General features: G+C 43.2%; 2 protein-coding genes across 3 annotated transcripts; one reads left to right on the top strand and one right to left on the bottom strand.

Moving 5' to 3' along the window:
- Positions 1-313: 313 nt before the first annotated feature.
- HCAR1 (hydroxycarboxylic acid receptor 1) lies at positions 314-5,495 on the bottom strand. The gene has a single exon (XM_010599841.3). It carries the CDS (start codon positions 1,739-1,741, stop codon positions 713-715), a length of 1,029 nt encoding a protein of 342 aa, XP_010598143.1. The 5' UTR covers positions 1,742-5,495; the 3' UTR covers positions 314-712.
- Positions 5,496-9,860: 4,365 nt separating this feature from the next.
- DENR (density regulated re-initiation and release factor) lies at positions 9,861-26,712 on the top strand. Of its 2 annotated transcripts, none has more exons than XM_010599840.3 (8): positions 9,861-9,990; positions 10,734-10,848; positions 14,886-14,905; positions 19,000-19,084; positions 21,437-21,520; positions 23,479-23,595; positions 24,455-24,594; positions 24,705-26,712. In XM_010599840.3, the coding sequence occupies exons 2-8, from the start codon at positions 10,743-10,745 to the stop codon at positions 24,747-24,749; spliced, it is 597 nt and encodes a 198-aa protein (XP_010598142.1). In that variant the 5' UTR covers positions 9,861-9,990; positions 10,734-10,742; the 3' UTR covers positions 24,750-26,712. The 2 variants fall into 2 exon arrangements, with proteins under 2 accessions (XP_010598142.1, XP_003420337.1); XM_003420289.4 differs by lacking the exon at positions 9,861-9,990 and adding an exon at positions 10,025-10,178.
- Positions 26,713-27,648: the final 936 nt, after the last annotated feature.

Here is a 27,648-nt window from a genome sequence, read left to right as displayed (position 1 = left end):
GAATGTAATCAACCTCACTGAACTGTTGAATTTGTGTATGCTTTGCTGTGTATATTCTCAACAACAACAACTAAATAAATAAGAATTAAAAAAGTATTAACTTACCCTGGTTTGTATTTTCCAGGACAAGTAACATCTAAGGTCTGAGGCTAGAAAGTACTGTTTAGTCATTAAACTTGTGTTAGCTCCCCTGGAGAAAGAACGTGACCCGTTTCAACACTGGTACCTGTTTACTCAGCTGTTTAAAATTGCACAGGAGACAAGCAATTCCTGAACCCCCCCACCCCAACACACACAGCCCCCATTACATAAACATACCTCCCCTGCCATTGTAATCCAAAAAAACCCACTGCCGTCGAGTCGATTCCGACTCATAGCAACCCTATAGGACAGGGTAGAGCTGCCGCATAGAGTTTCCAAGGAGCTCCCGGCGGATTCGAATTGCCGACCTTTTGGTTAGCAGCCGCAGCACTTAACCACTACGCCACCAGGGCTTCCTCATTGTAATCAGAACATATAAATTCAATCCACTCACTTCATTCGACTGGAACCTTCCAAAAAGGTTTAACAATGTGAATTTTGTTTCCACCAGAGTGAGGTGGACGCAGCTAAGAAGAGTGGCGTTTTCAAGGTCCTCCCACCCTCAACTGGAATTCTTCGTATGTAGCCAATCTGTCTCCTTGATTTGCTTGCTTATTCGTTTTAATGCCATTCAAGACACTTGGAGATGGCACTGGACTTCAGACTGGGTTTGGGAGCTCGTTGCCACGCTGCTGCCACTCTTACGACATAGGCTTGAAATGGTCATCTCTTCTGCCCTTGGGGTGGTCTTGGACTGCCCCGGATGCTTGGGTCTCAAGCTGCGGATTTTGAGTTTGGTGTAGAACTTGGGGAACGAGGAACTTGAAAAGTAATACACCAGGGGGTCCAGCATGCTGTTCAAGTAGGTGAAGCTGAGGGTAACGTGGAGGGCTACAAGGACAGACGGGTCACAGGCACTAGAGGGCATGGTCCACAGGAAGTACAGCCTGGCCGACACGCTGGGCAGGTAGCAGGTGATGAACACAACGGCCACCACCACGATGAACCGTGTGGCCTTCTTCATCCATCTGGCCAGCTGCCTCCGCTGCCTCAGGCTCCAAACAACCTTGAAGGAGCAGAAGAGGATGATGCCGAGGGGCAGAAAGAACTCCAGCTGGAACATGACGTCATGCCAGCCGTTGCCTGACTCCATGCTGAAGCTTTCACAAGAGATGGCCTTCTCTTGCACACACAGGTGGTTCTCCGTCAGAAGGTACAGGGTCCCCATGATGACCATGGTCCAAAGGGCACAGACTAGGCCCACTGCCATCCGGTTGGAGATGCTGTTCACCGTATGGTGGGGGTGGACCACTTTGAAATACCTGTCCAGGGCCACCACGGTGAGGAAGACGATGCTCCCAGCCCTGTTCATGGCCAACATGAAGAGCACTACCCGGCAGGGAATGTCCTCAAAGGCCCAGCGCCTGTGTCGGAGGTAGTAGTCTGTCCGAAAGGGCAGGCAGATCATGAGGAGGAAGTCAGCCACCGCCAAGTTGAACAGGTAAATGGTGCTGGGCTTCCACGTCTTCATGTGAAAGCAGAAGCCACACAGGGCAATTCCATTACCCAGGGCGCCCAGCACGAAGGCCAGGATGAGCAGCGGGGGCATCACCTGGGAGATGGGGTCCCCCTCAATGAGACAGCATGACCCGTTGTCCATGCTGGAGTGAGAGCCAGTGCTCTGCGTTCAGGGCAGTTCCCGGAACTCCCACCAAGGCGCGGACACTTTTCTGAACACTACCACTCACCCAGCCACCACGTTTCCAGCTCCATCTTCCCGGAATGCAGGCACTGTGCTCAGGGTAGACCTGCCGCTGCACGGAGGACAGAAGCTTCAGCCAGGGAGTCACAGAGCCAGTGGAGTCCTTTCTCTGGAACCTGGATCACCAGCTGGCTGACCAGACAAGAGGCAAAGAACGTATCGTGGCTGGGACCCAAAACCCATGCAATTTCATCAAAGAGGTCACTTCTGGGAAGCGGAGGGGAGTGAATATCATGCTACAAGGAACTGTTGCATCCAACCACAGAATACTTTTACTTCTCAGCTTCACGCTTTGTCTGCAGGCTGCTCTGGGCTGGAGACTTTTGCAAAGCTGCCCAGAAGGCATGGAAAAAGCTTGTTTCCCATCCCTCCTAGTGGAGAAACATAAACATTTCCTGCAGGCATTCTGGACCACTGCCTTCACCGCGTTCCTCCCCCTAACCTTTGCCTGACTGCCTGGTCCTGTCCTTAGCCCCACGAGGCACTCCCAGGCAGTGCCAGAGACTGATGGACACAGTCCTCAAGCCATTTCCTGTGCCCATATCTAAAAATAAAGCTACGCCAATGCCCTCGGAAGGGGCTGCAGAGAAAGAATGTTCTAAAAATGGTTCTTGCTGGGTGTTAGAGAAAGGCTTTGAAGCAAGTCACCTTCCCTCCCTTCATCCCCTTCTCCCTGCCCTTCACATCCTCCCCAGATCCCGTGGACCTGAAATGACCAGTTGCACAACCATCAAGACCATGAAATGGCTCTGAAGCTCATGTCTCATGTGCCTGTCTCCACGGAATAGCCTCAGTAGAAGCCAGATCCTGCCTCTGCTGGAAAGCAGAGCCTGGTATGTTTGCAAACATGAGCTTGGCTCTGAATTCCCCACTGGCTTCTCCCAAGAGCCCAACATCGTGATACGTACATTTTTAATTCTGTGCTAAGCCCATTTGTGTGGGGGTGTGTGGGGGGAGGGGAGGGGTGAGGATTGGGAGGCTTGTTCCAGGAGTCTATCTCTGAAATAAGCAGGGATAACATTCAGCTGAGGGACCCTAGTGGCGCAATGATTAAGAACTCAGCTGCTAACTGAAAGGTCAGAGGTTCAAACCCACCAGCAGCTCCATGGGAGAAAGATCTGGCAATCTACTTCCATAAAGATTACAGCCTAGGAAACACTATGGGGCAGTTCTGCTCTGTCACATGGGGTCATTATGAGTCAGAATTGACTCGATGGCACACAACCACAACAACAAAAGTAGGCTGGCGTCTTTGCTGTAATACCCCGTCCTCCCCTAGTTCTCACTTCAGGAAAGGTGCCAGGGTGCCTTTAAAAATGCCCATCTAGCCCAAACCAAAAAAACTCAAACCGTTGCTGTCAAGTTGACTCCGACTCATAGCGACCCTACAGGACAGAGCAGAACTGCCCCATAGGGTTTCCAAGGAGCGGCTGGTGGATCCGAACTGCTGACCTTTTGGTTAGCAGCTGAGCTCTTAGCCGCTGTGCCGCCAGGGCTCCTATTCCTAGCCCAGCAGCTGATTAAGGCTAAATTAGAGAGAAGCTCGAACCCTTTTTCAAAATGGAGACATTTTTCTTCCCACGGAATTCTGGGCTCCGAACCAGTCGGACGACATTCCCCGGAGCCTCTGCCCTGGCAGCCCTGCCATCACCTCCCACCTGTATTGTCCAAACAGTTCCCTAACTGGTTCCTCTTCCTCTCGCCTATTCTCAGTAACCCAGCTGCCACACCACACGGCAGTTTTTCTAAAGCACAGATATGATCACACCCCTCTTTTGCTTCCAAAACCTTCCCCAGTTCCCTATGGACCATATCTGATTGGAAAACAAGTTTGATTCGGCCTGCACTGTGTTTAAAAAGGAGCCTTGGTGGTGCAGCGATTAAGAGCTCAGCTACCAACCAAAATCTCAGCAGTTGAAATGCACCAGCTGCTCCTTGGAAATCCTATGGGACGGTTCTACTCTGTCCTATAGGGTCGCTATCAGTTGGCATTGACTTGATAGCAACGGGTTTGAGTTTGGTGTTTGAAAAACCTAGCACTGTCCTCTAAAAACCTGGATTTTTGGCTTCTCTTGGAAAACTGGGAGATCTAGCCACACTGGGCCAACATTCTCACATGGAGACTGAGAGAAGCTCCCATCTTCAGACAGGGCACAAGCTCTGCAGTTTACCACAGTCCCCACCACTCCTTAATAACTTACATCTGGCCTGCTTCACTCATTTACATGCCCGGTCTCTGTGGGTTTTTGAGTGTGTCACCTCTGTTCTTGGTTAAAGGTCACATTCCTTGGATTGGTATACACAGACCCCTCACAGGTTGTTCCCAACCTACATTTCCAATGTCATTCTCCCTCCACTTTGCTCCTTATGCCCTATTTGTTAGTCTGATAAGTCTGATTACGTCTAATAAATAAATACGTTCATCTAGCCTTCACACCTAGCTCCTCGACTAACCCAGGCGGCTTTTGGAGACAAGGTCCATGTCTTGGCAGGAGGGGCATTTCATGAGCGCTTGTAGCAGCCATTTTTACTCCCTGGGCCTTTGTGATTGGGTGAGAAGGTATAAACAAACACTATAGGCTGTAAATGCCCCAAGACAAGGACAGGTGAGTCACCCTGAGTACGTTCATACGGTTGGATTTCCCAACAAGTGGCAAATATTCTTCACTCTGTGTTATCAGTTTCTGTCTGAGTTCATGGAAGAAACAACGCTTCCCTTTCCCTGCATGACTAACACCTGCCTGTCCTTCTCCACTCCTCTCTGTTGCCTCACCTCTCTTTTCAGCTGTAGAATTAGCTGGAAGGAAGATGCTTAAGGAAGAAGAGGTAGGTTTCTCTTTCTCTGAAAATCTACTCATTCCCCATGCACAATCTGATCTCATTCTGCCCCAGTGGCTTACAGAAGATGGTGTCCCTCTTGTCGGATTACATGCTCTGTCTCATCCCTGGTGCCCTATTCCTGCATGCCTCAAATTAAAATCCACTAGGATTTCCATTGACTGATTTTTTGGAAACAGATTGCCAGGCCTTTCTTCCTAGTCTGTCTTAGTCTGAAAGCTCCACTGAAACCCGCTAGAGCCACTGAAATGAATGTTGCAAGGCTGTATGTATTGGCATGGAAGCGTCCCGTGACATATTTTGGGGTAATCAAGCAATTTCCAAAGTAACATATGTTGTATAATCCCATTTCTATAAAGTCATACACATATGTACATGTGCTTATATAAACAGAATGAGGTCTGGAAGCATACTGGCCAAATGTTGATAACAACCGTCTCTGGCGTGGTCGGATGTTGAGGGAGTTTTAATTTTGTTTTTGTATCTTTCTTTACTATTTGAATTTTCTATAAAAAAGCATTTATTGTTCTTGTGAACTGAAAAGAGAAAAGCAGAAAAATACGAATGGGAAATGCAAATCGCCTTGGACCTTGTATTTGCTAGACTTGATTATCATGTCTTCTCTCAACATCCCCAACTTGCGATGACTCTGTGTCCTCTTGTTCCTTCATGTGACTCTAGTTCCTTAAAATATTTGATCTCCTCTGTACTGGGTTGAATAGTGTCCTCCCAAAATCCATGCCCACCCAGAACCTGTGGGTGCAGCCTTATTTGGAAAGAGAGTTGTTGCAGATGCGATCAAGTTCAGACGAGATCATACTGTATTAGACAAAAAAAAAAAAAAAAAAACCCCAAACCCACTGCTATCAAGCTGATTCTGACTCAAGGTGACCCCATGTGTTACAGAGTAGAACTGCTTCATAGGGTTTTCTTGGCTGTAACTCTTTACAGAAGCAGATCGCCAGGACTTTGACTGCTGGAAATTCTTGGTGTCTTAGTTATCTACTGCTGCTATAACAGAAATACCACAAGTGGATGACTTTAACAAACGGAAATTTATTCTGTCACAGTCTAGTAGGATAGAAGTCCTAATTCAGGGCACCGCCTCCAGAGGAAGGTTTTCTGTCCCTGTTGGCTCTGGGAGAAGGTCATTTTTCTCCAATCTTCCCCTGGTCTAGGAGCTTCTCGGTGCTAGGACCCTGGGTCCAAAGGATGCGCTCCGCTCCTGGCTCTTCTTTCTTGGCGGCAGGAGGTCCATCTCCTCTCTGCTTGATTCTTTCCTTTATATCTCAGAAGAGATCGATTCAAGATACATCCTAATCCTATAGGCTGAGTCCTGCCTCATTAGCATAACTGCCTCTAACCCAGCTGCATTAACATCATAGAGGTAGGATTTACAACACATAGGATAAGAGACGCATTTTTTCATTATCTACTGCGTATGCTTCCATGTTGGTTGAAGTTTTTGTAAGAAGGATGTAATATTTTTATAATAAAAGAAAGATAGGTGAAAATGTAAGCAGCATCTCAGAATGGAGAAAAACCATGCAATACTGGGAATCATGGCCTAGCCAAGTTGATGCTCAGTTTTGGGGGACACTATTCAATCCAGAACATGTGGCATTCCTTTGCAGATAATCCCTTTTGTGGTGTCTGTTTTCACCCTGTGTGTCTCTGTGTCTATTCTGCTCTTTTTATACAGCACCACTCAGAAGCGATGAGGTTTAGGACCCACAAATTCCGGAAAATAAGAATATGTCTCCTGGAGTTAGGATGCCTTGATTTAAAGTTAGTTTGCCCATTTACTGGCTGTGAGATCTTAGGCAAGCTATTTTACCTCTTTAGGGCCCAGTTTCCACATGTGTAAATGGAAATGATAATAACGCCTACATGACAGATAATCCAATATGAAAGCAAAATAAGTTCATCTCTGTCAAGTGCTTTAAACGGTGTACGACATACGTTGTTCTTGTCATCCAGTCGGCTCTGATCTGTGGTGACTTTATGTGTAATAGAAGGAAACATTGCCCGATCCTGGGCCATGTTCATGATCTTTGGTATCTTTGGAGCCCATTGTTGTGGGTATGGTGTCAGTCCCTCTCATTAAGGGTTTCCCTCATTTTCGCTTACACTCTGCTTTACCAAACATGTGGTCTTTTTCTAGCAATTGGTCTTTCATTATGACATGCGTATAGTTGTTGCTGTTGGGTGCCATCGATTCCAACTCAGAGCACCTGCATGTGACAGAGTGGACTGGCCCCGTAGTGTCGGTGCTGTGTAAGTTCTAGCTAATATTACTGTTATTATGATGACTGTGTGAGCCAAACTCTTCATAGCACACAGTAGAGGGAGAGACACATTTTTTCATTATCTACTGCGTATGCTTCCATGTTGGTTGAAGTTTTTGTAAGAAGGATGTAATATTTTTATAATAAAAGAAAGATAGGTGAAAATGTAAGCAGCATCTCAGCAACGTGAGTGTTGAGGGGCTTTGAGCCCATTAGATGAGGGGAATCCTTGGTTTAACTAAACAGAGATGGGTCTCACTGGCTGACTTCCAAAGCGCCCATCTCATCGTGATAAAGTTATACTGTCTTAAAATCATGCTCCTTTGTGTTGAATAGTTACGTTCTGCCTCTCGTAGCAGAACCAGTTGTGTTCCTTGTCAGTCCTACGTTGCAAGAACAGCCAATGACCTTATCACACATCTAATTTTGGGAGAAGCAGAACAGGTTGGTTTTCATTAATCCCTGCTGTGCCTGTTCCTGCCCTATCACCCCAGTCCCCTAATCTCTCTCTGCCTTTGAGCAAGGCTTCTTGGATTAAGAGCTTGGGTAACAAAGCAGTTACAAGTTGTTTTTGTCTTCCCAGCATTTATGCTCCCTCCTTTTGGAAAAAACCCTAATTTTTCTTTGGTGACCCATCCTTCCCTCCCTCTCCACCCCTGAGGTTTGGGTGGGTTTTGCTCCATCCCTTGGCTTTAAAAATAGGCATGTGACCAGGTGGGGCAAATCAGATCATTCCATCCTGGCAGCCACTGTGATTGGTTCAGGGATGGGCACTTGACCCTAACCGGGCTAATGAGCCGCTAACCTGAGATGTTTGCTAGAACCATTGCAAGAGATACCGTCTCTTCTGGGATTTCTAAACTAGTAGGAATAAATAAATAAATAAATAAACAAAACCTGAATATTGGGGAGAGTAAAGAAAGCCTAACGGAGGAGTCAAGCAATGAATGAAGAGAGGTAGTTTAGTTTCCTTTAAAAACAAAAAACTTTTTTATTTGAAATAATTGAAACATACAGAAAAACTACAAGAATAGTACAGAGTAACTCCCAAACACCAAACGCCAACACTTTCCACATTTGTTTTGTAATTCTCTGAGAGAGACAGTTGTTTTATCTTTAGGACCCAGCTGTGCCTGAAGCTGGGATCCACCCTTGGACTCTTAAATTTTTTTTCCTAAGCCAGTTTGTTATAGGGTTGCTATAAGTCGGAATTGACTCAATGGCACTGGGTTTTGGTTTGGAATCCAGTCTGAACATCAGAGACTCCAGAGAAAGGTGCCAATTGGCTGCTAACTGAAAGGTTGATGGCTTGAACTCACCAGCCACTCCATTCCTGGTAAGAAACCCCTGGATGTTTCTTTATTTAATACATTCTTCCTCCTTTTAGTACCTGAGAGCCTCAAGGCTGTGGGGTGTGATGAAAGTGCAGACCTGGGGTTTGAATGCCAGCTGGTCAGGCAATGTCTACCCCTCTAAGTATTTAAACCAGAAGGGAATTCAATTCAGGAAAGTGGTTGCATGGAGAAAGAGCTGAAGAGCTAAACAGAGGTTGTAAAGCAACTGAGATGAGAACAGCAGGAAGTCATTACCACCATAGGTCAGAAAGGTCAAGGGAGGGGGCTGGGTCCCCTAATAAAGCAAAGGGAGACCCAGATACTTCTAGGGTTGATGCTCAAGGAGAGGGACAGGGAGGTGGAAAGGGGAGTATGTCCATCGCTGCCCCCCCCATTGGCTGAATCCAGCTGGAAGCTAGGGAACAAAGAACCTGGTAAAGCAGCCTATGGAGGTCAACACAACCTTCCCTACAGAGTAGAGCAGGAAAAGGGTGAGGAATGGAACTGAACACACCGGATTTCTTACCCAGGACTGGCCACTAGCTCTGCCACTTGTCCTGCATTTTATTATAACTAAGAGGACACCGAGTGTAAAATGCACCATTGTTTTAGGCACTGCTAAGAAAGAAACTGCTAACCTAAAGGTCAGCGGTTGAAATCCATCAGCCGCTCTGTGGAAACCCTATGGGGCAGTTCTACTCTGTCTTATGGGGTGGCTATGAGTTGGAACAGACTTGATGTCAACGATATAGTTTTGTTTTGTTTTAAGAAAGAAACTAATGAATCCTGGTAGAGGAACAGTTAAGTGCTCAGCCGCTAACACAAAGGTTGATGGTTTGAAACTACCCGGTGGCTCTGCGGGATAAAGATTACAGCCTATAAAACCCTATGGGACAATTCTAATCTGTCAGATTGGGTCGCTATGAGTCAAAGTCGACTTGAGGGCACCTAACAACAGTATGTAAGAAACTGGAAGTCCACCAGACGCCTGAAAGAAAATTGAGATGGGGGTAGATTCATTGCAACTTATCACATATATAGGATAGGTAAAAAAACATGAAGACAATGATGAAACTAGTTGTTAGGCTGGTGAGATTGTGAGCGATGAAAAATAATTTAAACAGGGCTGGTACTATCTTTAAAAAAATAATTCTGCCAATTTAGGGTATGGCATTAAAACGAAACCAAACGCCTTATCCAGCTGAGATCGCCCTGCGGAAGAGTGATTTATCTAGTAGGCTAGAGGTTAGTCAAACTCCAGGATGCACCCCAGACACTGGGGCAACGTCCCTTGGGCTCATCAATAGTCATTTCTGACTCAGGTGAACAGCTCTGCTTTTGCATCAGGGTCCCCTTCTGCACGCCAATCGCCGACGCCCGGCTTAGCTGGGCAGTCTCTCTATCCTTTTTAATGGGTAACGAGCGCCACCTACTGGCCATCACCCTCTCGTCCCCGGAGGGCAATGCGCATGCTCCCTGATTACTCCTCCTCCCTCGCCTGCGGGCTGTTCGCGACATCCGGCCCAGCCGCGGCCTGAATCTCGCGATAAAGGCCAATTGTCTCGCGGGAGCGCAGGTGGCAGACGGGCCCTCGGGCGGCCCTGGCCGGGGAAGAGGAGTTGCATGTGTCGCTTCAGCTGGTGGGAGCGGCCGGAGCGGAGGCGGCGGGAGCTGTGTGACCGCCTGGGTAACGACCCCTGTGCCTCTCCCGCTTCAGAGAAGCTCGTAGAGAGCGTGGGGGAAACCGAGGTGCTGCCTGGCGACGGGGGCCGGGCGTCTCCACACCCGCGCCCGCATAGGCCCCTCTGGTGTCCCCGGGGTTGCCCCTTCCCCTCAGATCTCCTCCCCTCATAGCCGGCCGCCCTCGTCGCCTCAGTACGTCTACATTCCGCCCCTTCCTGGTTCTTCTGCCCGCATTTTCTCCCCTCAGCCTCAGACTCTGGTCTCCCCGCCCCCTTCCCCTTTCCTGACTCCTGTGTCAACCTTGGCACTTGGCTGCCCCCACCCCCTCTTCATGGGCTTTTTCAGCCTGTCGTCGCCGGCTGCATCGTAGCCGTTCTCTTTCTGCAGATCACCCCCAGACCCTTGCCTGCTTTTACCGAGGTTACCCTCCCCATCCTTCTCGTCCCTTTCCCATTGCTTCCTTCCTTTTCCTCACTCGTCTTCCCCCCTCCCCGCCCCCCCCCAATCCTACATGGGCCATTTGCTAGGAATCTCTGCCACTTCTCGCTTCCCTGTAGGCCCGTGGTCCTGGTCGGTGTTGCGCCCAAAATTGCTCGTATTTTATGAATCCTAGTACAGCTTGTGTCCCTCACTTTACAGAGAATTGAAACTCATTTGGGTTGAGGGGTTTTTGGTGGGAGAAGGGGAGATTGGGGTCTTGGTCCAGTGTAGTGAAGGTGTGTTATTTCCCTCTTTCCTTGCTTCCAGGTTTGTGAGATGGCTGCTGAGCTTTCTGAGTCCAGTGGGCCTGATAGTAAAGGAGACCCGAAGAGCAATGCCAAGTTAGATACAGATTACCCACTTCGAGTCCTTTATTGTGGAGGCAAGTGCTGGAAGGCAGAAAATGGCCTTTTCTGACTGTATTTTTGTGTAGTGTAATCATAGTTTCACATTTAGTCCTATTAGGCTCTATTTTATCTGTCTTTGCCGTCTGGTGAATCCTTAATTGCAGGGGGGAGATTAGTGAGAAGGAAGCATGGGTTAACAGATAACTTAGTGAGTGTCTGTTACCTGGCCTGGAAGAGTTTACAGTCCAGTTGGAATTTTTTTTTTTTCTCTTTGCTGTTGAGTCAGCTCCGACTCATGGCAACCCTGGTGTGTTACAGAGTAGAACTGAGCTCCATAGGGTTTTTTTTGGCTGTAATCTTTATGGAAGCCAATTGCCAGGTTTTTCTTCTGCAGTGCTGCTGGGGGGCTTCAAACCACTAATCTTTGGTTTAGCAGCTGAGCACAAATCATTTGTGCCACTCAGGGACCTCCAGCTGGAATAGAGACATGCAAATAGATCATTTCAATGTTTAAGTACTAGTCTGGCTTCTCGGAAGATACCTTAAGGGATGATAAGGACTGGATGAAAAAGTGCGGAAGGGCATCCCAGGAGGGAGGGACTAGCTGTGCAAGAAAAAGCTGGTTGCATGTCTGGAAATATGAGCAGTTTTGTACTGGTGAAATGTAGGTGTAAGATAAGGAGTGGGAGAAGATGAGATTGGAATGTTGGATAGTAGGATGGTCTTGGGAAAATGGTCCTGGTTTGGTTTATTCAGGTTCCCCCCTGCCCCTCTACTGTTTTTCCTCATTTTCAATACAGAAATTGTGGATTGGAAATATCCTATTTTATCAGCACCTCGGAATATCTCAGAAAAATTTAAAGACTCAGGACAGTAAAAGGGCTAGATTTATTTATTCACTCAGTGAATATTTTTCAGTTCTTGTGACTGGCAGTGTTTCAGATGCTGGGGACTGAGTCCTGAAGAAGTTAGACAAGGTTGGTATTCTTGTGGGCCTCGACATTCTTGTGAGTTCTAAGAAGACCTCGCCTGGAGTTGAAGTATTGTAGAAGGAGAAGTGATGTCATTGAGTACAAAACTGTAGCAACTTAAACCAACAAAACTGTAGCAACTTACCACCTGAATATCTTTGGTAGTAGAATATAATTAGTGTACGATATCTGGACAGAAGAGTAGGCAGGGAGACTTTTTGTAGAGTTGATTGAGTTTTGTTATGATATTCGTTGTTTGGTTTAGTTGGCCTCACAGACCAGGGTTTGCATGCTGACTTCAGCACTTACCTGCTGTGTGACCTTGGCCAAGTTACTTAAGTTCTCCAAAGTTGAGAGCTTTGTTTCTAGGGTCTGTAAAATGAAGGTCTTATTACATCTTAAGTCAGATGATTTTCTTGTAAAGTTCCTGGTATAGCATCTAACATAAAAACTTAGTAACTAGTCAGTAAATGCTAGCTACTGAAGGAGAAAGATTCAGAGATGAAGTCCATGATTTTTAAACTGGAATGGTTGAAAAATGGGGATGCCACTAAAAGTGATGTGGTTGAGAAGGATTAGATTTGGAGATGGATGATGGGTTCTTTTTTCCGAAACAACGAATTTGGGTTTATCCAAATGGAAGAATTCCAGGACTTTGAAATTGGCAGCAGGGAACTAAAGATTTGGGACTACCGGCCATAGAGATGATGATCTGAAGGCAGAAAGTGTGTGTTTTTCTAAGGAAAGGGGAGAGAAATGCCAAATAGATCCTCCAGGATGTACCTGGAGTCAGGTGAGCTGGGTGGATTTCACCACATAGAGAAATTGTTTTATTGGGAAGCTGGAAAGCCTAGTAAGAATGTTAGTCTCTAGAAATCCTATTATTTTTCTGTAATTAAGGAGTACAACTAAGGCTACGTAAAAAACTGGTACATTTATACTAATAAAATGCCGAGACTATAGGTTCCTGTTGTAATCTTATATGATAGTTACTTGTGGAATGACATTTTCAGTTTGAAAGCCTGTATGAGTGAAGAGAAACCTTGATGGTGCAGTAGTTACATGCTTGGCTACTAACCAAAAAGTCTGCAGTTCGAACCCACTAGCCGCTTTGCAGGAGAAAAGACCTAGTGATCTACTCCTGTGCAGTTCTTCTCCATCCTATAGGGTTGCTATGAGTCGGAATCAACTCAGTGCACACAACGACATGTGAGTTAAGGACAAGATCTGCTTTTTATGGTCTCAAGGGTTCAGCGAATTAGCACTGCTAGGTGGAAGCTACTGCGTGCTGCATTTTCTAAGGGCAGCTTTTCAGTATCCAGAACAATACAAGCTTCCACTTGTAAAAAAAGCCTTGGAGCCCGTGGGTGGTGCAGTTGGTTAAGTGCTCGACTACTAACTGAAAGGTTGGCTGTTGAAACCCACTCAGGGCACCTTAGAAGAAAGGCGTGGCGATCTGCTTCCAAAAGCCACAGCCTTGAAAACGCTATGGAGTGCAGTTCTTATGTTTTTAGTTGAATAAACCAGTGGTAGAAATGGGTTTAGACCATGCCTTTTAGATGGCTTCTAACTCTACCACTTTATAAAAATAGTGGTCAGTGTGATGGCATTGTTAATAGGGATCACATCATAAAGAATTAATAATTTACAAAGAATATAAAGAAAAATACTAATTGAACAGATGTTTATTTACCGAGTAGCTAAGATGTGTCAGGTCCTGGGCCAGGCTTTGAATAGGAATGATAAACTGGCATGGCCCTGTTCTTAGTCTGTTCATTACTTACGCAGGGTGGATGTTGGCTACAGCTGAAAGAAAGATGGAGGTAAAGTATAGTGGCAGTACAAGGGAAGGAGAGATTTCTTCCGGTTGTAGGGAATCACGGAAGACTTCGTAGAGGTCACAGCGGTTGAATCAGGCTTTGAAGAAAAGGTAGCATTCAGGTAGGCACAGATGTGCACAAGTAAAGATGTGCCAGGCGAAGGAGCAAAGGAAGAGAAGTAGGAAAGTCCGGGGAATGGAGAGGGAATTGCAAGTGTTACCATTTGGTTATGTGGGATTTGTGAAGAGGAGTAGAATGAATAGGATGGAAATACTGTTTGGGCCAGACTGTGGGGGATGTAAATAACAGGCTAAGTTGTTTGAACTTCAGGATTTTTTTTTTCCTTTGAGTGTTTTTCCTCATTTTCAGTATCAAAATCTGTGAATTGGAAATGCCCTGTTTTATTAGCACGGGGGAATATTTCAGACAGTTTTCTTGGTATAAAACTTTAAAAATCATATTTAATTTTACATTAATTGCCTCCAACTTTTAATTATGAAAAAATTTAAATATACAGAAAATTTTATAGTACAAGGAACGCCTCTTTACTTCTACCAAAATCCAGCAATTAATGTTCTGTGTGTAATTTCAAGTGTATAGAAAAGTTGCAAGAATAGTACAAAAAATTCCTGGATAGCTTCTGTCGCAACTTACTATGTTCGTGTGTGTGCTCTCTCTCTCAGCATTGGTAGAATTATTTTATCTACAGACCTTATTGAAATTTTTCTCAATTGTCCCAAAAATATCCTTTGTGGCAAAAAAATCCCAGATGATTCGTGGCATTCAAGTGACATGTTTCTTTGTTATTGTTGTTATTAGTTGCCATATAGTTGATTCTGACTCATGGAGATCCCACACGTACAGAGTAGGACTGCTCTGGAGTCTTCTTTAATCTGGAAGAGTTTCTGAATCTTTGTATTTCAAGATACTGACATTTTTGAGGAATACAGGCCAATTATTTTGTAGAATGTCCCTCACTTTAGGTTTTTCTGATGTTTTCTTACAATTAGATTCACTTTATGGGCTTATAGCAAGAACACCACATCAGACTGAAGGAGACATTCTTTAGCTCAGAAAATCAAGATAGTACCTCTAATAATTATGTGCAGTTTACCTTAGAAAAAGCTATGAATGGGAGCGTTTGAAAAAGTGTGGTACGTAAAAGTTAAAAGAAGAAAATAGAAATGATGCATTTTTTTCAAATTTAAAAGTCATGATGAGCCCTGTGTGTACATATATTTAAAATTTCAAATCTTTTTTTTTCTCTCTCCACTTCTATAGTCTGTTCGTTACCAACAGAGGTAAGTCCTTTTAAAATTCTCTTTTTTAACTTAGGCAGTTGAGGCTTTTTTTTTTTCTGGTACCCATGAAATGGTAGTTTATTGTATATAAATTGTATTTCAATGAAGTTGGTGTTAAAAAAAAAAAAAAGCATATGGACAGATAGATCCAATCTGAATTTAGTTTATATTTCAAGACCAGTTAATATTATTCTGATTTGAATTGTTTGAAGTCATAAAGATGGAATGTTTCCCAGTGTTTTATTAGTTCTTTTTTATTGTAGTTGATGTCATTTTAGGGCTAACTTACGAACTTTTTTTCCCTCCTATTTTTCATTCTCATTCATTAGTAGAGTTTCAACCTTTTATAGAGAACTTTAAGGAGCCCTGGTGACACAGTGGTTAAAGCACGCAGCTGCTAACCTAAAGGTCAGTGGTTCAAACCCACCAGCTGCTCCACAGGAGAAAGATGTGACAACCTACTTCCGTAAAGATTTACAGCCTTGGAAACTCTATGAGGGAGTTTTACTCTGTCCTATAGAGTCGCTATGAGTCAGAATGGACTCATTGGCAATGGGTATAGAGAACTTTGATTTGAAATAATTTTGGAGTCTTATGGATTCTTTTTTTTAATTTTGGTAAAAATATGCAGAATAGAACAGTTTCTGCATATACAATTCAGTCACATTGGTTACATCCTTCACGTTGTGTCACTGTTCTCACTATCTCTACCCGTATTGTTTTACCTCCATTGACTTAGACTCACTACCTCCTAAACTTTGCATCTGTGCTCTAGAGTTACTGTTGTCAATTTGATCTCATATGTAGATAATTCTTTCAGAAAGCAGTGCTCATGGCAAATATTCTTTACTAATTTAGCTAAGGAAACCCTAGTGGCATAGTGGTTAAGAATCTGGCTGCTAACTAAAAGGTTGGCAGTTGGAATCCACAGGAGCTCCTTGGAAGCCCTGTGGGGCAGTTCTACTTGGTCCTATAGGGTCACTATGAGTTGGAATCGACTTGACGGAAAGGGTTTTTTTTTTTTTTAAGTGAGCTAAACTGTTGTTTACTTTAAAGATAGGGGATAATTTCAGTTCAGAACAATAGATATGGGGATTCCTCTAGTCTCAGTAGATCCTGTAAGTCTGGATTCTATAAGAATTTTTTGAAATTTTATTTTACATTTTTACCCCTTTTGATCAGGGTTTACTCTATTAATTCCTTGATCAAACTTTTCAGTAATGGTAGTCCAGCACCATCCACTTCTTCTGGTCTCATGGCAAAGGAGGCAGTAAGTAGTTCATGGAGACAGACCTCCAGTCCAGTTCCTTCCCTGATTCCTGGATCTCCTTCTTCCTCTGCTGCTCTAGGCGAATCCAAAAAACCCACTGCTGTCGAGTCGATTCCAACTCACAGTGACCCTATAGGACACAGTAGAACTGCCCGATAGATTTTCCAAGGAGCACCCTGATGGATTCAAACTACCGACCTCTTGGTTAGCAGCCATAGTGCTTAACCACTACATCACCAGGGTTTCCCTAGGCAAATAGAGACCAATTTATATGCTGGGTGGCCACTCACAAGTTTTTTTTTTTTTTTAACATTTATTGTGTTTCAGGTGAAAGTTTACACTCCAAATTAGTTTCCTGTTCAACAATTCATATACAAATTGTTCCTTGACATTGGTTCCTGTCCCCGCAACGTGTCAGCATTCTCCCCATTTCTACTCTGCTTTCCTCTTTTCCATCCCTCTAGTTTCCCTGCCCATCCTTGCCTTCTCATCTTTGCTTTTGAGTAAATGTTGATTGTTTGGTCTCATAGAGTTGATTGTTTAAAGGAGACTACTCACAGGTGATACTATTTATTTCATAAGCCAATCTATTATTTGGCTAAAAGTTGACCTCCAGGATTGACTTCAGTACCAAGTTCAAAGGGTATCTTAGGGGATTCCTCTAGTCTCTGTTGGTTCAGTACGTCTGCCTGTTTCAGAAATCTGCATTTTGTTCAATTTTTTTTTGCCATTGTATCTGGGACCTTTTATTGTGTCCCTGGTCATAATGGCTGATAGTGGTAGCCAGGAACCATGTAGTTCTTCTGGTCTCAATTTAGAAGGGGCTCTAGTTCATGTGGGCTATTCATCCTGTGGACTAGTTTCTTCTTTGAGTCTTTGATTTCCTTCATAATAGTAACCTCAAAGGCAAAATTTACATGTCCAAGCAGAGGAAAGAAGGAGCAGAAATTGTGTTTAAGACTTTCTGTTAATAAGCTCCTAAGTCAGGCTCTATGGGCAAGCTATGATAATAATGAGGCTCCTGTCGGCCCAATGGAGGCCTGGTGGCACAGTGGTTAAGAGCACAGCTGCACAGGAGCGCAGTGGGATACGGACCTCAAATTCTTGTAAATAGACCAGACTTAATGGTCTGACTGAGACTAGAATGACCCCAGAGGCCATGGTCCCCAGACCTTGTGTTGGCCCAAGACAGGAACCATTCCCAAAGCCAACTCTTCAGACAGGGATTGGACTGGACTATAGGATAGAAGAATGGGGCATCAGGATTGGAGAAAGACTCATTAACGACCTGTGTTACGCAGATGACACAACCTTGCTTGCTGAAAGTGAAGAGGACTCGAAGCACTTAACTAGTGAAGATCAAAGACCACAGCCTTCAGTATGGATTACACCTCAATATAAAGAAAACAAAAATCCTCACAACTGGACCAACAAGCAACATCATGATAAATGGAGAAAAGATTGAAGTTGTCAAGGATTTCATTTTACTTGGATCCACAATCAACAGCCATGGAAGCAGCAGTCAGGAAATCAAAAGACTCATTGCATTGGGTAGGTCTGTTGCAAAGGACCTCTTCAAAGTGTTGAAGAGCAAAGACATCACCCTGAAGACTAAGGTGTGCCTGACCCAAGCCATGGTATTTTCAGTCACATCATATGCATGTGAAAGCTGAACAATGAATAAGGAAGACCGAAGAAGAGTTGACGCCTTTGAATTGTGGTGTTGGCAAAAAATATTGAATATACCATGGACTGCCAAAAGAGCAAACAAATCTGTCTTGGAAGAAGGGCAGCCAGAATGCTCCTTAGAGGCAAGGATGGCGAGACTGCGTCTTACATACTTTGGACATGTTGTCAGGAGGGATGAGTCCCTGGAGAAGGACATCATGCTTGGCAGAGTACAGGGTCAGTGGAAAAGAGGAAGACCCTCAACGAGGTGGATTGACACAGTGGCTGCAACAATGAGCTCAAGCATAACAACGATTGTAAGGATGGCGCAGGACCGGGCAGTGTTTTGTTCTGTTGTGCATAGGGTTGCTATGAGTCGGAACTGACTCGACGGCACCTGACAACAACAACAACAACATGGGACAGAAAATGATACCATTGAGGAGTGAGCTTCTTGGCTCAAGTAGGTAGACACATGAGACTATGTGGGCAGCTCCTATCTGAAGGGTAGGTGAGAGGGCAGAGTGGGTCAGAAGCTGACTGAATGGACACGAAAGTATTAAGTGGAGGGGAGGAGTGTGCTGTCTCATTAGAGGGAGAGAACTAGGAGTATATAGCAAGGTGTATGTAAGTTTTTATGTGAGAGACTGACTTGGTTTGTAAACTTTGACTTAAAGCACAATAAAAATTTTAAAAAAGTGCAGCTGCTAACCAAAAGGCTGGCAGTTCAAATCCACCAGCCATTCCTTAGAAACCCAGTGGGGCAGTTCTACTCTGTCCTATAGGATTGCTGTGAGTTGGAATCAGCTCTGTGGCAGTGGCTTTAGGTTTTGTGTGTGTGTGTGTGCACCCAAAGTAAGACACAGACGTACAAGCTTTGTTTGTTCCCTTTTCTAATGGCACTTCTGTTTGATGGAGAGGAAATAAATTGATAGTTAAAGAGATGGCTGATCCTTTTTTTAATTTCTCATTTTTTACAGCACATTTCCTGGTCCCTGGCCAAACACAGCTTTCCTGTGGTTAGGAAGTCAGGTAGTTAGTTTCATCATTCTTCGTATAGCAGGTCTAGGGAATGATTTTTAGATAAAATGTACTGATAGCTTGAAAATGTTCTGTTGTGACGCTTCAAACAGTTAAATTTTTTTTTTCTTCTCAGTACTGTGAATATATGCCTGATGTTGCTAAATGTAGGCAATGGTTAGAGAAGAATTTTCCAAAGGAATTTGCAAAGCTTACCGTAGGTAAGAACTTTTTTCTTCCTATCACGAAGGCTTTTGCATCTGAAACAACTGCACATATTACGTTATTTTTAAAAATGTGAAAGTCTTCCTCTAGTGGGATATTACAGAATTAGCTTTACCCATATCTATTAACTTTAAAACTATATAAGTTCTTGGGTTAAAATTCCCTATATGGAGTCACAAACTGCTTCATGTGTCCTCTTTCTGAAACAGGGTAAGTCTAAGTATCAACTTATAGAAAGAAGAATAAATGGTTTAGGGCAAAGACATACTTATTCACTTAACATATTATTTTTGGTGAACCCACTAGTGCTACACACTGTTTCAGGTTGCTGAGGATGAAGCAGTAAATAAAAGATCCCTTGCTCTTGTGGAAACTAAATTCTAGAGAGGGAAACAAAATAAGTAAAATGTAAGTATGGTAGTTGGTGATAAGCAGGGAGGGGAGAGATAGGAAGTATTGGGGAGAGAATTTGAAATTTTAGATAAAAGGAGCAGGGAAGATGATGTTTGAATAAAAACCTAAAGGAGGTGAGGGGGTGAGCCATGTGGATACCTGGAGAAAGAGTGTTTCAGGCAGAGGGTACAGCCAGTACAAAGGTCCTAAGGCAGAAGCGTACAGCAAGGAGGCCACTGTATCTGGAACTGATGGAAGGAGGTGGAGGATATGAAATCAGAGAAGTAGTGGGGAGTCGATGCTGTATGACCCTGTGGACCGTTGCAGAGTCTTGGCTTTTACTGTGAGTGAGGTGAGGAGCTATTGGAACATTTTGAGCAGAAGAATGATAAGGTCTGAGTTTTGTTCAGCAGCATCAGTTTGGCAGCTGTGTTAAAAATAGATGGAAGGGGGCATAGGCAGAACAGTAGTGAGACTAGATCCCAGGCTGTTGCAATAATCTGATCAAAAGATGATGACCACTTGGACCAGAGCGGTGGCAGCGGAAGGGGTGAAAAACGGTCAGACTCCAGATGTATTGTGGAGGTAGCGCTGACAGGATTTTCTGTGTTGTGGGTATGGGGTGTGAAGAAAAGAGGCATCTCAGGTTTTGGTCTCAGCGAGTAGAAGAATGGAGTTACCAGTACCTGAGGTGGAGAAGACTGAGGAGGGAGCAGATTTGCTCAGTTTGCTCAGATCGATGGCTTCTCTTACAAGATTGGTAAAAATGAAGGCGGTAGCGGGAAGAAGGGAAGGCTGGGGCTGGGAATAAACCCAAACCCACTGCTGTCGAGTATCGACTCAGCGATGCTGTAGGACAGAGTAGAACTGCCCCACAGGGTTTCCAAGGCCGTAATCTTCTCAGAAGCAGACTGCCACATCTTTCTCCCATGGAGCCAGGACTGGGCTCGAATCGCTGACCTTTCTGTTAGCAGCTGAGAGCTTAACCAGTGCACCCTCCAGGGCTCCTTAGGCTGGAATTAAACCAACCAAAAATCAAACCTGTTGCTGCCGAGTTGATTCCGACTCATAGTGACCTTATACCTGTTGTCGTTGAGTCGATTCCGACTCATAGCGACTCTACACGACAGAGTCGAACTGCCTTGTAGGGTTTCCAAGGAGCAGCTGGTGAATTCGAACTGCCCGCCTTTTGGTTAGCAGCCATGCTCTTAACTGCTATGTCACCGTGGCTCCAGGCTGGGAATAGGGCTGCTTAAATACACCTAATATTACCCCGCTTGCAGTGGTTAAAACGATCAACTGCTAACCAAGAGGTCAGTGGTTCGAAACCACCAGCGTTTCCGCAGGAGAAAGATGTGGCGGTCTATAGAAATACATAGCCTTAGAAACCCTGTGGGGTCACTATGAGTCAGAATCGACTCAACGACAGTGGTTATTGGCTGCTTTTTCAGGTTGTTTCTATGAGGCACAAACCCTGAAACTTGATAGGGGCTTTGGACAGTCACTGTCAGTCTTTGGCTAAGAAGCCTCGTCTCATGTTGGAGTCAGTTGACTTGGTCTCCCTGAACATAACCTGCCGAGGACATGATTGAGACTTTCAGGGGAAGAGACCCTTCTCATCCAGGAAAGACTTCCTGTTAATCAAATTAGTATCTGTAGATGCTCAACACTGCTGCAGAGCCTGAGCGGTTTATGCTGCTTTCGCATGGTTAAAAAAAATCCTAATCTTCACATATCAAAGGCTTTACTGTTTTCCCTTCCATAGAATTTAGACTCTATAATAGCGTTTCAGAAGTCACTGAATACAGATATAACAGTAAAGCCATTTGCTTCATAAATGTCATGTTCAGGTGTTGGTAAGCTGCCTTATTTGTGTAGAAGGGTGCTCCAAGGGTGATTTATTAGAGGCAGTATGAAGTGATGTTAATGGTTTTGGGTTTCATTTGTACATCTAGAAAATTCACCCAAACAAGAAGCTGGAATTAGCGAGGGTCACGGAACAGCAGGGGAAGAGGAGGAGAAGAAGAAGCAAAAGAGAGGTAAGACTTAAGTCTGTGTTTTGATTTCTGTAAATGTACCTTTCCTTTGGTAGAAAATTTAAGTATTAAAAGTGTTCCTAAAACGAATGTCTTCCTGTTATTTTAATCCCACACCTATATCATACAGAGGAATACAAAATCACAGTCTCAGGAGGATGCTTGGATGTGGTGTGATTTGGGCTCTACCAGTAAATTGGACCTAAGAAAGCTTGCTTATTTGCCATGTATATATACATAAAAAGCAAGCTGCCAGCTTGTTTATGACCTTAAAACTCTGTCACCTTGCTATTAAAATACCTGTGTGTCCTGTTTAACTAGAGTGAGTACATTTATGTAAGAGTCATTCTCATTACTTCTCATAGCTTAGTGGAAAACTTGTACCGCTGTTGCGTGTACCTGTCTTTCTGTTCTCTCTTCCTGTAAACCGAATCCCTCAGTATGTACTTTGGATCTTGTCCCCATCTGTTTCTGCTTCATTAATTTTTATCCCCTACGAATAACATTAGTTTATAAATATTTGGAGGGCTTTCCATTTTTAAAAAATATTCTCCCAAGACCTCATGTCTTTTTTTTGCCTGCCTGCCTTCTTTACCTCCTTTTTACACCACCGAAACCCCCCGATAAGAGTCACTGGTGACTCGGTAATTGCTAAATGGTAAGAGCATTTGGCCTCTGGCTTCTGCTTGAAGCCTTGTACTTCCTTGCCTTCTGTGATGCCCTTTCCTAATTTTCTATTACTTCTCAGTCTCCCGCGTAGACTTCTTCCTCTTGTCCGTTGAAGGTTGGTGTTTTCTAGGATTTTGTCCTTGTCCTTATCCTCTTCGGTTCTGCATGTTTTCCTGGAATGGTGCTACTATATCCCTACGTTCTGCCACCGCTGTTCCCTAGGATTTCCGAATCTTTATGTCTAGACCTGACCTGTGTCTCCCAGGCTTCTCAAACTCAGTACTTCCAAAGTTAAATCATTACATCCCAACTCCACCAGCTTTTGGTTAATGAAAGCACAGTTTATATCCAGTCTCTAAGCGAGAAACCCACGAGCCATCTTAGCTTCCCTCTCTTCGGCCCCTTTAATACGGTTATAAATTCTGTTGCTTTTCCTCCTTACTCTATCCTGTACGTAGTGTCCATTACTTTTGCCACTGCTGTGGTTCAGCTTTTGATTAATTTCTGCCTGAACTAATGCCAGAGCCTCCTCACTAGCTTTGGTTTCGGCGTCCTCCTTCACAAACCCACCCCACGCTCTAGTCAGAGTGACTCTGCTAAAACAGCAGTCTGGGCGTTGCACTCCGCCGAGTCTTTCAGTGGCTTCGTCCTGTCCACAGTACAGGTTCCGGATATCAGAGGTTGATGTACTAGCCTCTTCGTGACTGGTCTGTAACCTGTGCTCCTCTGGCTTCGTCTGCCACATATCCATACACGTCCTTCAGTGATTACAAGTGTAGTTCCCAAATACAGTGCCTTTTCTTGTCTCTGTACTTGCTCCCTTTCCCTTTCTTAGACCTGTCAGCCCATCTTCCTGCACCTGGACATTCCCTTATCGTTCAAAACCCAACTTAGATGGCGCTTGCTCAAGGGAACCTTTTCTGCCCCTTAGAAGCAGAGTAAGCTGTTCTGGGCAAAGCTGTGGTCGTGCCTTAGTCGAGGATCCTGTTACAGATGTCGGGTTGCTGTCATTAACTAGTTTTGTCTTCCTTCACTAGACTGAGAGTCCCTGGAGGGCAGGGACTACGTTCTGTTCATTTTTGTGTCCTCAGCCCTTAGTGCCGTGCTTGGCACACAGTAGGTGCTTAACAAATGTTTATTGAATGAATAGTCATGCATGTATTTATTAATTTTATATTAGAAAAAAAGAAACTTTAAAAATTAATTTTTCATACCTTTTGGAAAATAACAAGTGTAAAGATTTAGTGTTCTGCAATTGTTTAAATTAATGCTGAGCTCTTTCTTAAATAAAGGTGGAAGGGGTCAAATAAAACAGAAAAAGAAGACCGTACCACAAAAGGTGACGATAGCCAAAATTCCCAGAGCAAAGAAGAAATATGTAACAAGAGTGTGTGGCCTTGCAACTTTTGGTGAGTTCAGGTTTAAGGACATTTAAAATAAGAAAGTGTGAACTGTATTTTCTCTCTTTTTTTAATCTGGCATCAAAACTTTACAGGTCTGTTTTTTACTAAGAAAATAGAAAATGAGGGTTTGCTTTTCTAACTATAGCTTCAAAATCAATTTTTGGAGAAAGAAGTCTTTTGTAGAGGGGACTGGTGTATAACCTTTTCCTTTACGCATTTCCTCTAGGGCACATTTTATGTAGGATGAGGGAGGCAGGGTAGGATTCCCTGTGAAACCAGCAGTGTTACTCTTCTGTCCTCCACAGGCTTGGTGGCAGAGGGTTGACGATGGCTCGTCCCTTCCAGGGATGACGGTAGAGGGTGAGGGCAGGCAGGTAGCAGCGGAATGTCCTGCTCCAGAGCCCCTTTGGTCCCCGGAGGCCTTGAGTGAATAGTGAAACTGGGGTGAAAATGTAAACCAGGGTCCCTTAGTCTGTCAACACAGATTGAAAAACAGCCACTGGACCATATTATAAGTATGAAGGTTTGTTTCTCTGCTGTGTACTTTTTTTTTTTTTTTTAATAAGAGGGAATAAACAGATGAACCTCATTCCTACTCAAATGCAATGCTAGGAACCGATGCATCCCTGGATTCCTTTTGGTCTTTACTCTGTGATAGAAATTATGCATAGTTGTACCGAGGCTTTATTTATCTTGAAAATACAAGTTATTTGTTAAGACCACTTGCTATGGTAGTTTGTAATTTCTGTTCTGAAGGAAATACGAAGCCCATGAAAGCCATCTGTTTTATGAATTTAAAACGCAGGTTAAATCTTTGATGCACAATTCGAATTATAGTCTTGCTCTTTCTGTTTTTAAAACACAGAAATTGATCTGAAAGAAGCACAAAGGTTTTTTGCTCAGAAATTCTCCTGTGGTGCCTCAGTGACAGGGGAGGACGAGATCATCATCCAGGGAGACTTCACGGATGACATAATCGATGTCATTCAGGAGAAGTGGCCGGAGGTGAGTGGGAACCACGTGCATCTGTAGAAACGCTCGTTTAAAGCAGGTTGCTTCCATCTTTTCTCATTTGATACCACAATTCGTTTAATGTAATTATTTGTGTTTTATAGGTGGATGATGACAGCATTGAAGATCTTGGAGAAGTAAAGAAGTGATTTTGAAAGTTTGTATTTAATGATCTGAACTGAGTTGATACGGCCAAAGAAAGGAAGGCCTTTTAAAAAATATATGTATTTATGCTACGGTATAACTGTAGACTACCCTTGTCCTTGGCATTTTCACTGACCTGTACAAGGCTGGTTTTTGTTTTTTTTTTGTTTTTTTTAATTGCCAAAGTCTAAGAAACAGGGCATACTGTCATGCTTATGCATGAAATAGAATTTAGTCAAATAAAAATTTTTGATCATTTGGTACTGACTTCTCTATCTTTTTAACTTATTTTTGGAGAAACACTGTGGACCTTTTGTGGGAAGCATCTCTCTTGATTATTTTTACTGATTTTAAGTTGAATAATTTTAAAAAAGAATTTGAATTTGACTTCCTCACCAGTAATATCTGTCCGTGTGCTCCTTTGATGTGATAGCTTTGAGATGGGCAGGGATCTCATAGATTTGTGGTTGAATTTGCTTCATTGTTATCAACAAAACCTACTTTGTGGGTGCATTAATATACTGTGGGTAGGAGTTGTTCAAACCATTCTGGAGATTATTTGCTAAAGTATATTAAAAGCCTTACAGCCATGTGCACTGTTTAACCTAGTAAGCCACTTCTTTGACATTGTCCTAAAGAAATAATCAGCCTTGCATAAAAGTTAAGAATGAGTGTGTTCATCACAATGTGATTTCTGATATCAAAAAGTTGAAAATGATACAAATGAACAATTGAGGAATGGTTAAAGAAATCATGGTACACCATGTGATAGAATATCGAGGCGGTGGTGGCGGTGGTAGGTGCCATCAAGTCGGTTCCGACTCACAGCGACCCTATGTACAACAGAACAAAACAATCCAGGCCTATGCCATCCTCACAGTCACTGCTCTGTTTGATCCCATTGTTGCAGCGACTGTGCCAATCCATCTGTTGAGGGTCTTCCTGTTTTTGCTGAAGTATGATGTCCTTCCCCAGGGACTGGTTCCTTCTCATAAGATGTCCAAAGTACCAGAGACGAAGTCTCGCCTTCCTCACTTCCAAGGAGCATTCTGGCTGTACTTCTGCCAAGACGGATTTGTTTGTTGTTCTGATAGTCCATGGTGTATTAATGGATATATTTGAAAATCATATTTTCAAGATTACTTGGAAACATATTTGGTAATACTAAATGGGGGACAGACCCCAAATCCATTTTATACATTTTTTTTTTGCAATTGTGGTAACAATAGAACAAAACGCCTGTCATGTTAACATTTTTTACATATATTTTCGGTGGCATTAATTACGTGTACGTTTACGTTCATTTTTGTCATTGTATAAATGGAAGGACTTTGAGAGAGACTGACAGTTACTGTTCTGGCTTTAAATTGTATGCATAAAATTTTGCTAGCCAGTTATAAATAATTCACATCCATACTCAATATATAATCTGGCAATTGAACATGTTTTTCTCATAAGGGAAACAGTGACAATTCTAGTCAATCCATTAAATGAATTTAAACTTTGTTTTTAATAAAGGTCTTAAATCAGGTGCTACAAATTGAAAAGAATGATGGTATCTTAAACTGCTAATCGACTCATCGGCAAGGGGTTTGAGCTTTGGCTTATTGGACATCTTTGAGAAACTTAGAGACCGTAAAACCATTGTGTATTGTCATGTAAATTGAATCTTCAGTGAATGAGAGATTTTAAAAATAATGACAGTCTTAGAAAAAGATGTGTAATAAAGATGTAAGTTAAGAAAATGAAACTCTGCACTGAGTTTTACTAAATTGGATTATCTGATAAAGCAAATTTATCCGTCAAGGCCATTTGGTATGTGTTATGTATTCTGTTGGTAGTGGAACGTGTGTGCGGCCGTATCAACACAGGTGAGTTCATGTAAAGATTCTTAATGTTCACCGTTCTTGGCAAATGCGGTGGATGTTACTGTAGGAAATGCAGGATTAAAATTATCCTTCTGTGTAATGTGTGACTTTTTCTTTGATCTGAAATTTAAAATGCAACTTAGTTTAATGTCTGGTTAAAGTGCAATAATAGCTCAAGGGTTGACTTTAATTCACACGTTTTCTTCAGATATGTATTATGTAAATATTTTTACAGTCTAGTGCTTATAGCAAAAAGAATAACCAACCTTTAAACAGCTTTATCTCATAAAAATTAGATTTGCCATGATTGAGCTGGCAATGTCATGCAAATACAGTTTTGAAATGTAGTGTTTTATTCATTAAAAAAAGACGTTGCATAATTTTAACTCTTTTATTTATTACATAAAAACCTCAGTAGCTGTTGCTTAAGATGTAATCTGTGGTAGTTTTCTCTCTGACAAAAAGTTGACCAATTACTGTTTTAAAGATGAATTCTACATTCTACTTATTTACTAAATTCCTTTACATAGGAAATAAGATCGGCTAGAATGAGTCCATTCAGGTCCTCAATTTGGAAATAAGACTGTAAAAACATTTGGTAATTTTTCTTGCTGGTAATGCTATTTAATGGGGTGAGTATGAGGGATGGGCAACCAGGGGTTTAACGTGGTAAATATCTTTTCGTAGTCCAGTTCCTATATAGCATCTTGAAGGAAAAACTATGAAACTACACATGAAAAATCTTAGATTCAATCTGGAACATGGCAAATTTTGTCATGAAAGAGTGCCATGGTTCTCATTGCTATCTAATATTTTAATGGAGTTCTCTTTTCATCAGTGATTTCTGGTTCTGAGCTGACTGTAGGGTTCCTGGTAGCTGTTCACTACCAGGGCTGGGCGTCTCCCTCCATTCATTCATTCACTCATTTTCATGTCAGGAACTGAGCTCACAGTTTACTAGAAGACAGAAAATGAGCAACTCTATTATTTTTCTTGTTAGGTGCCGTCGAGTTCGTTCTGATTCACAGCAGCCCTG

This window comes from Loxodonta africana, chromosome 19 (genome assembly GCF_030014295.1).
Source record: "Loxodonta africana isolate mLoxAfr1 chromosome 19, mLoxAfr1.hap2, whole genome shotgun sequence".
NCBI classification, from domain to species: Eukaryota; Metazoa; Chordata; class Mammalia; order Proboscidea; family Elephantidae; genus Loxodonta; species Loxodonta africana.
The sequence above is the reverse complement of the archived record's forward strand: the minus strand, read 5'-3'. Positions and strand labels throughout refer to the sequence as shown.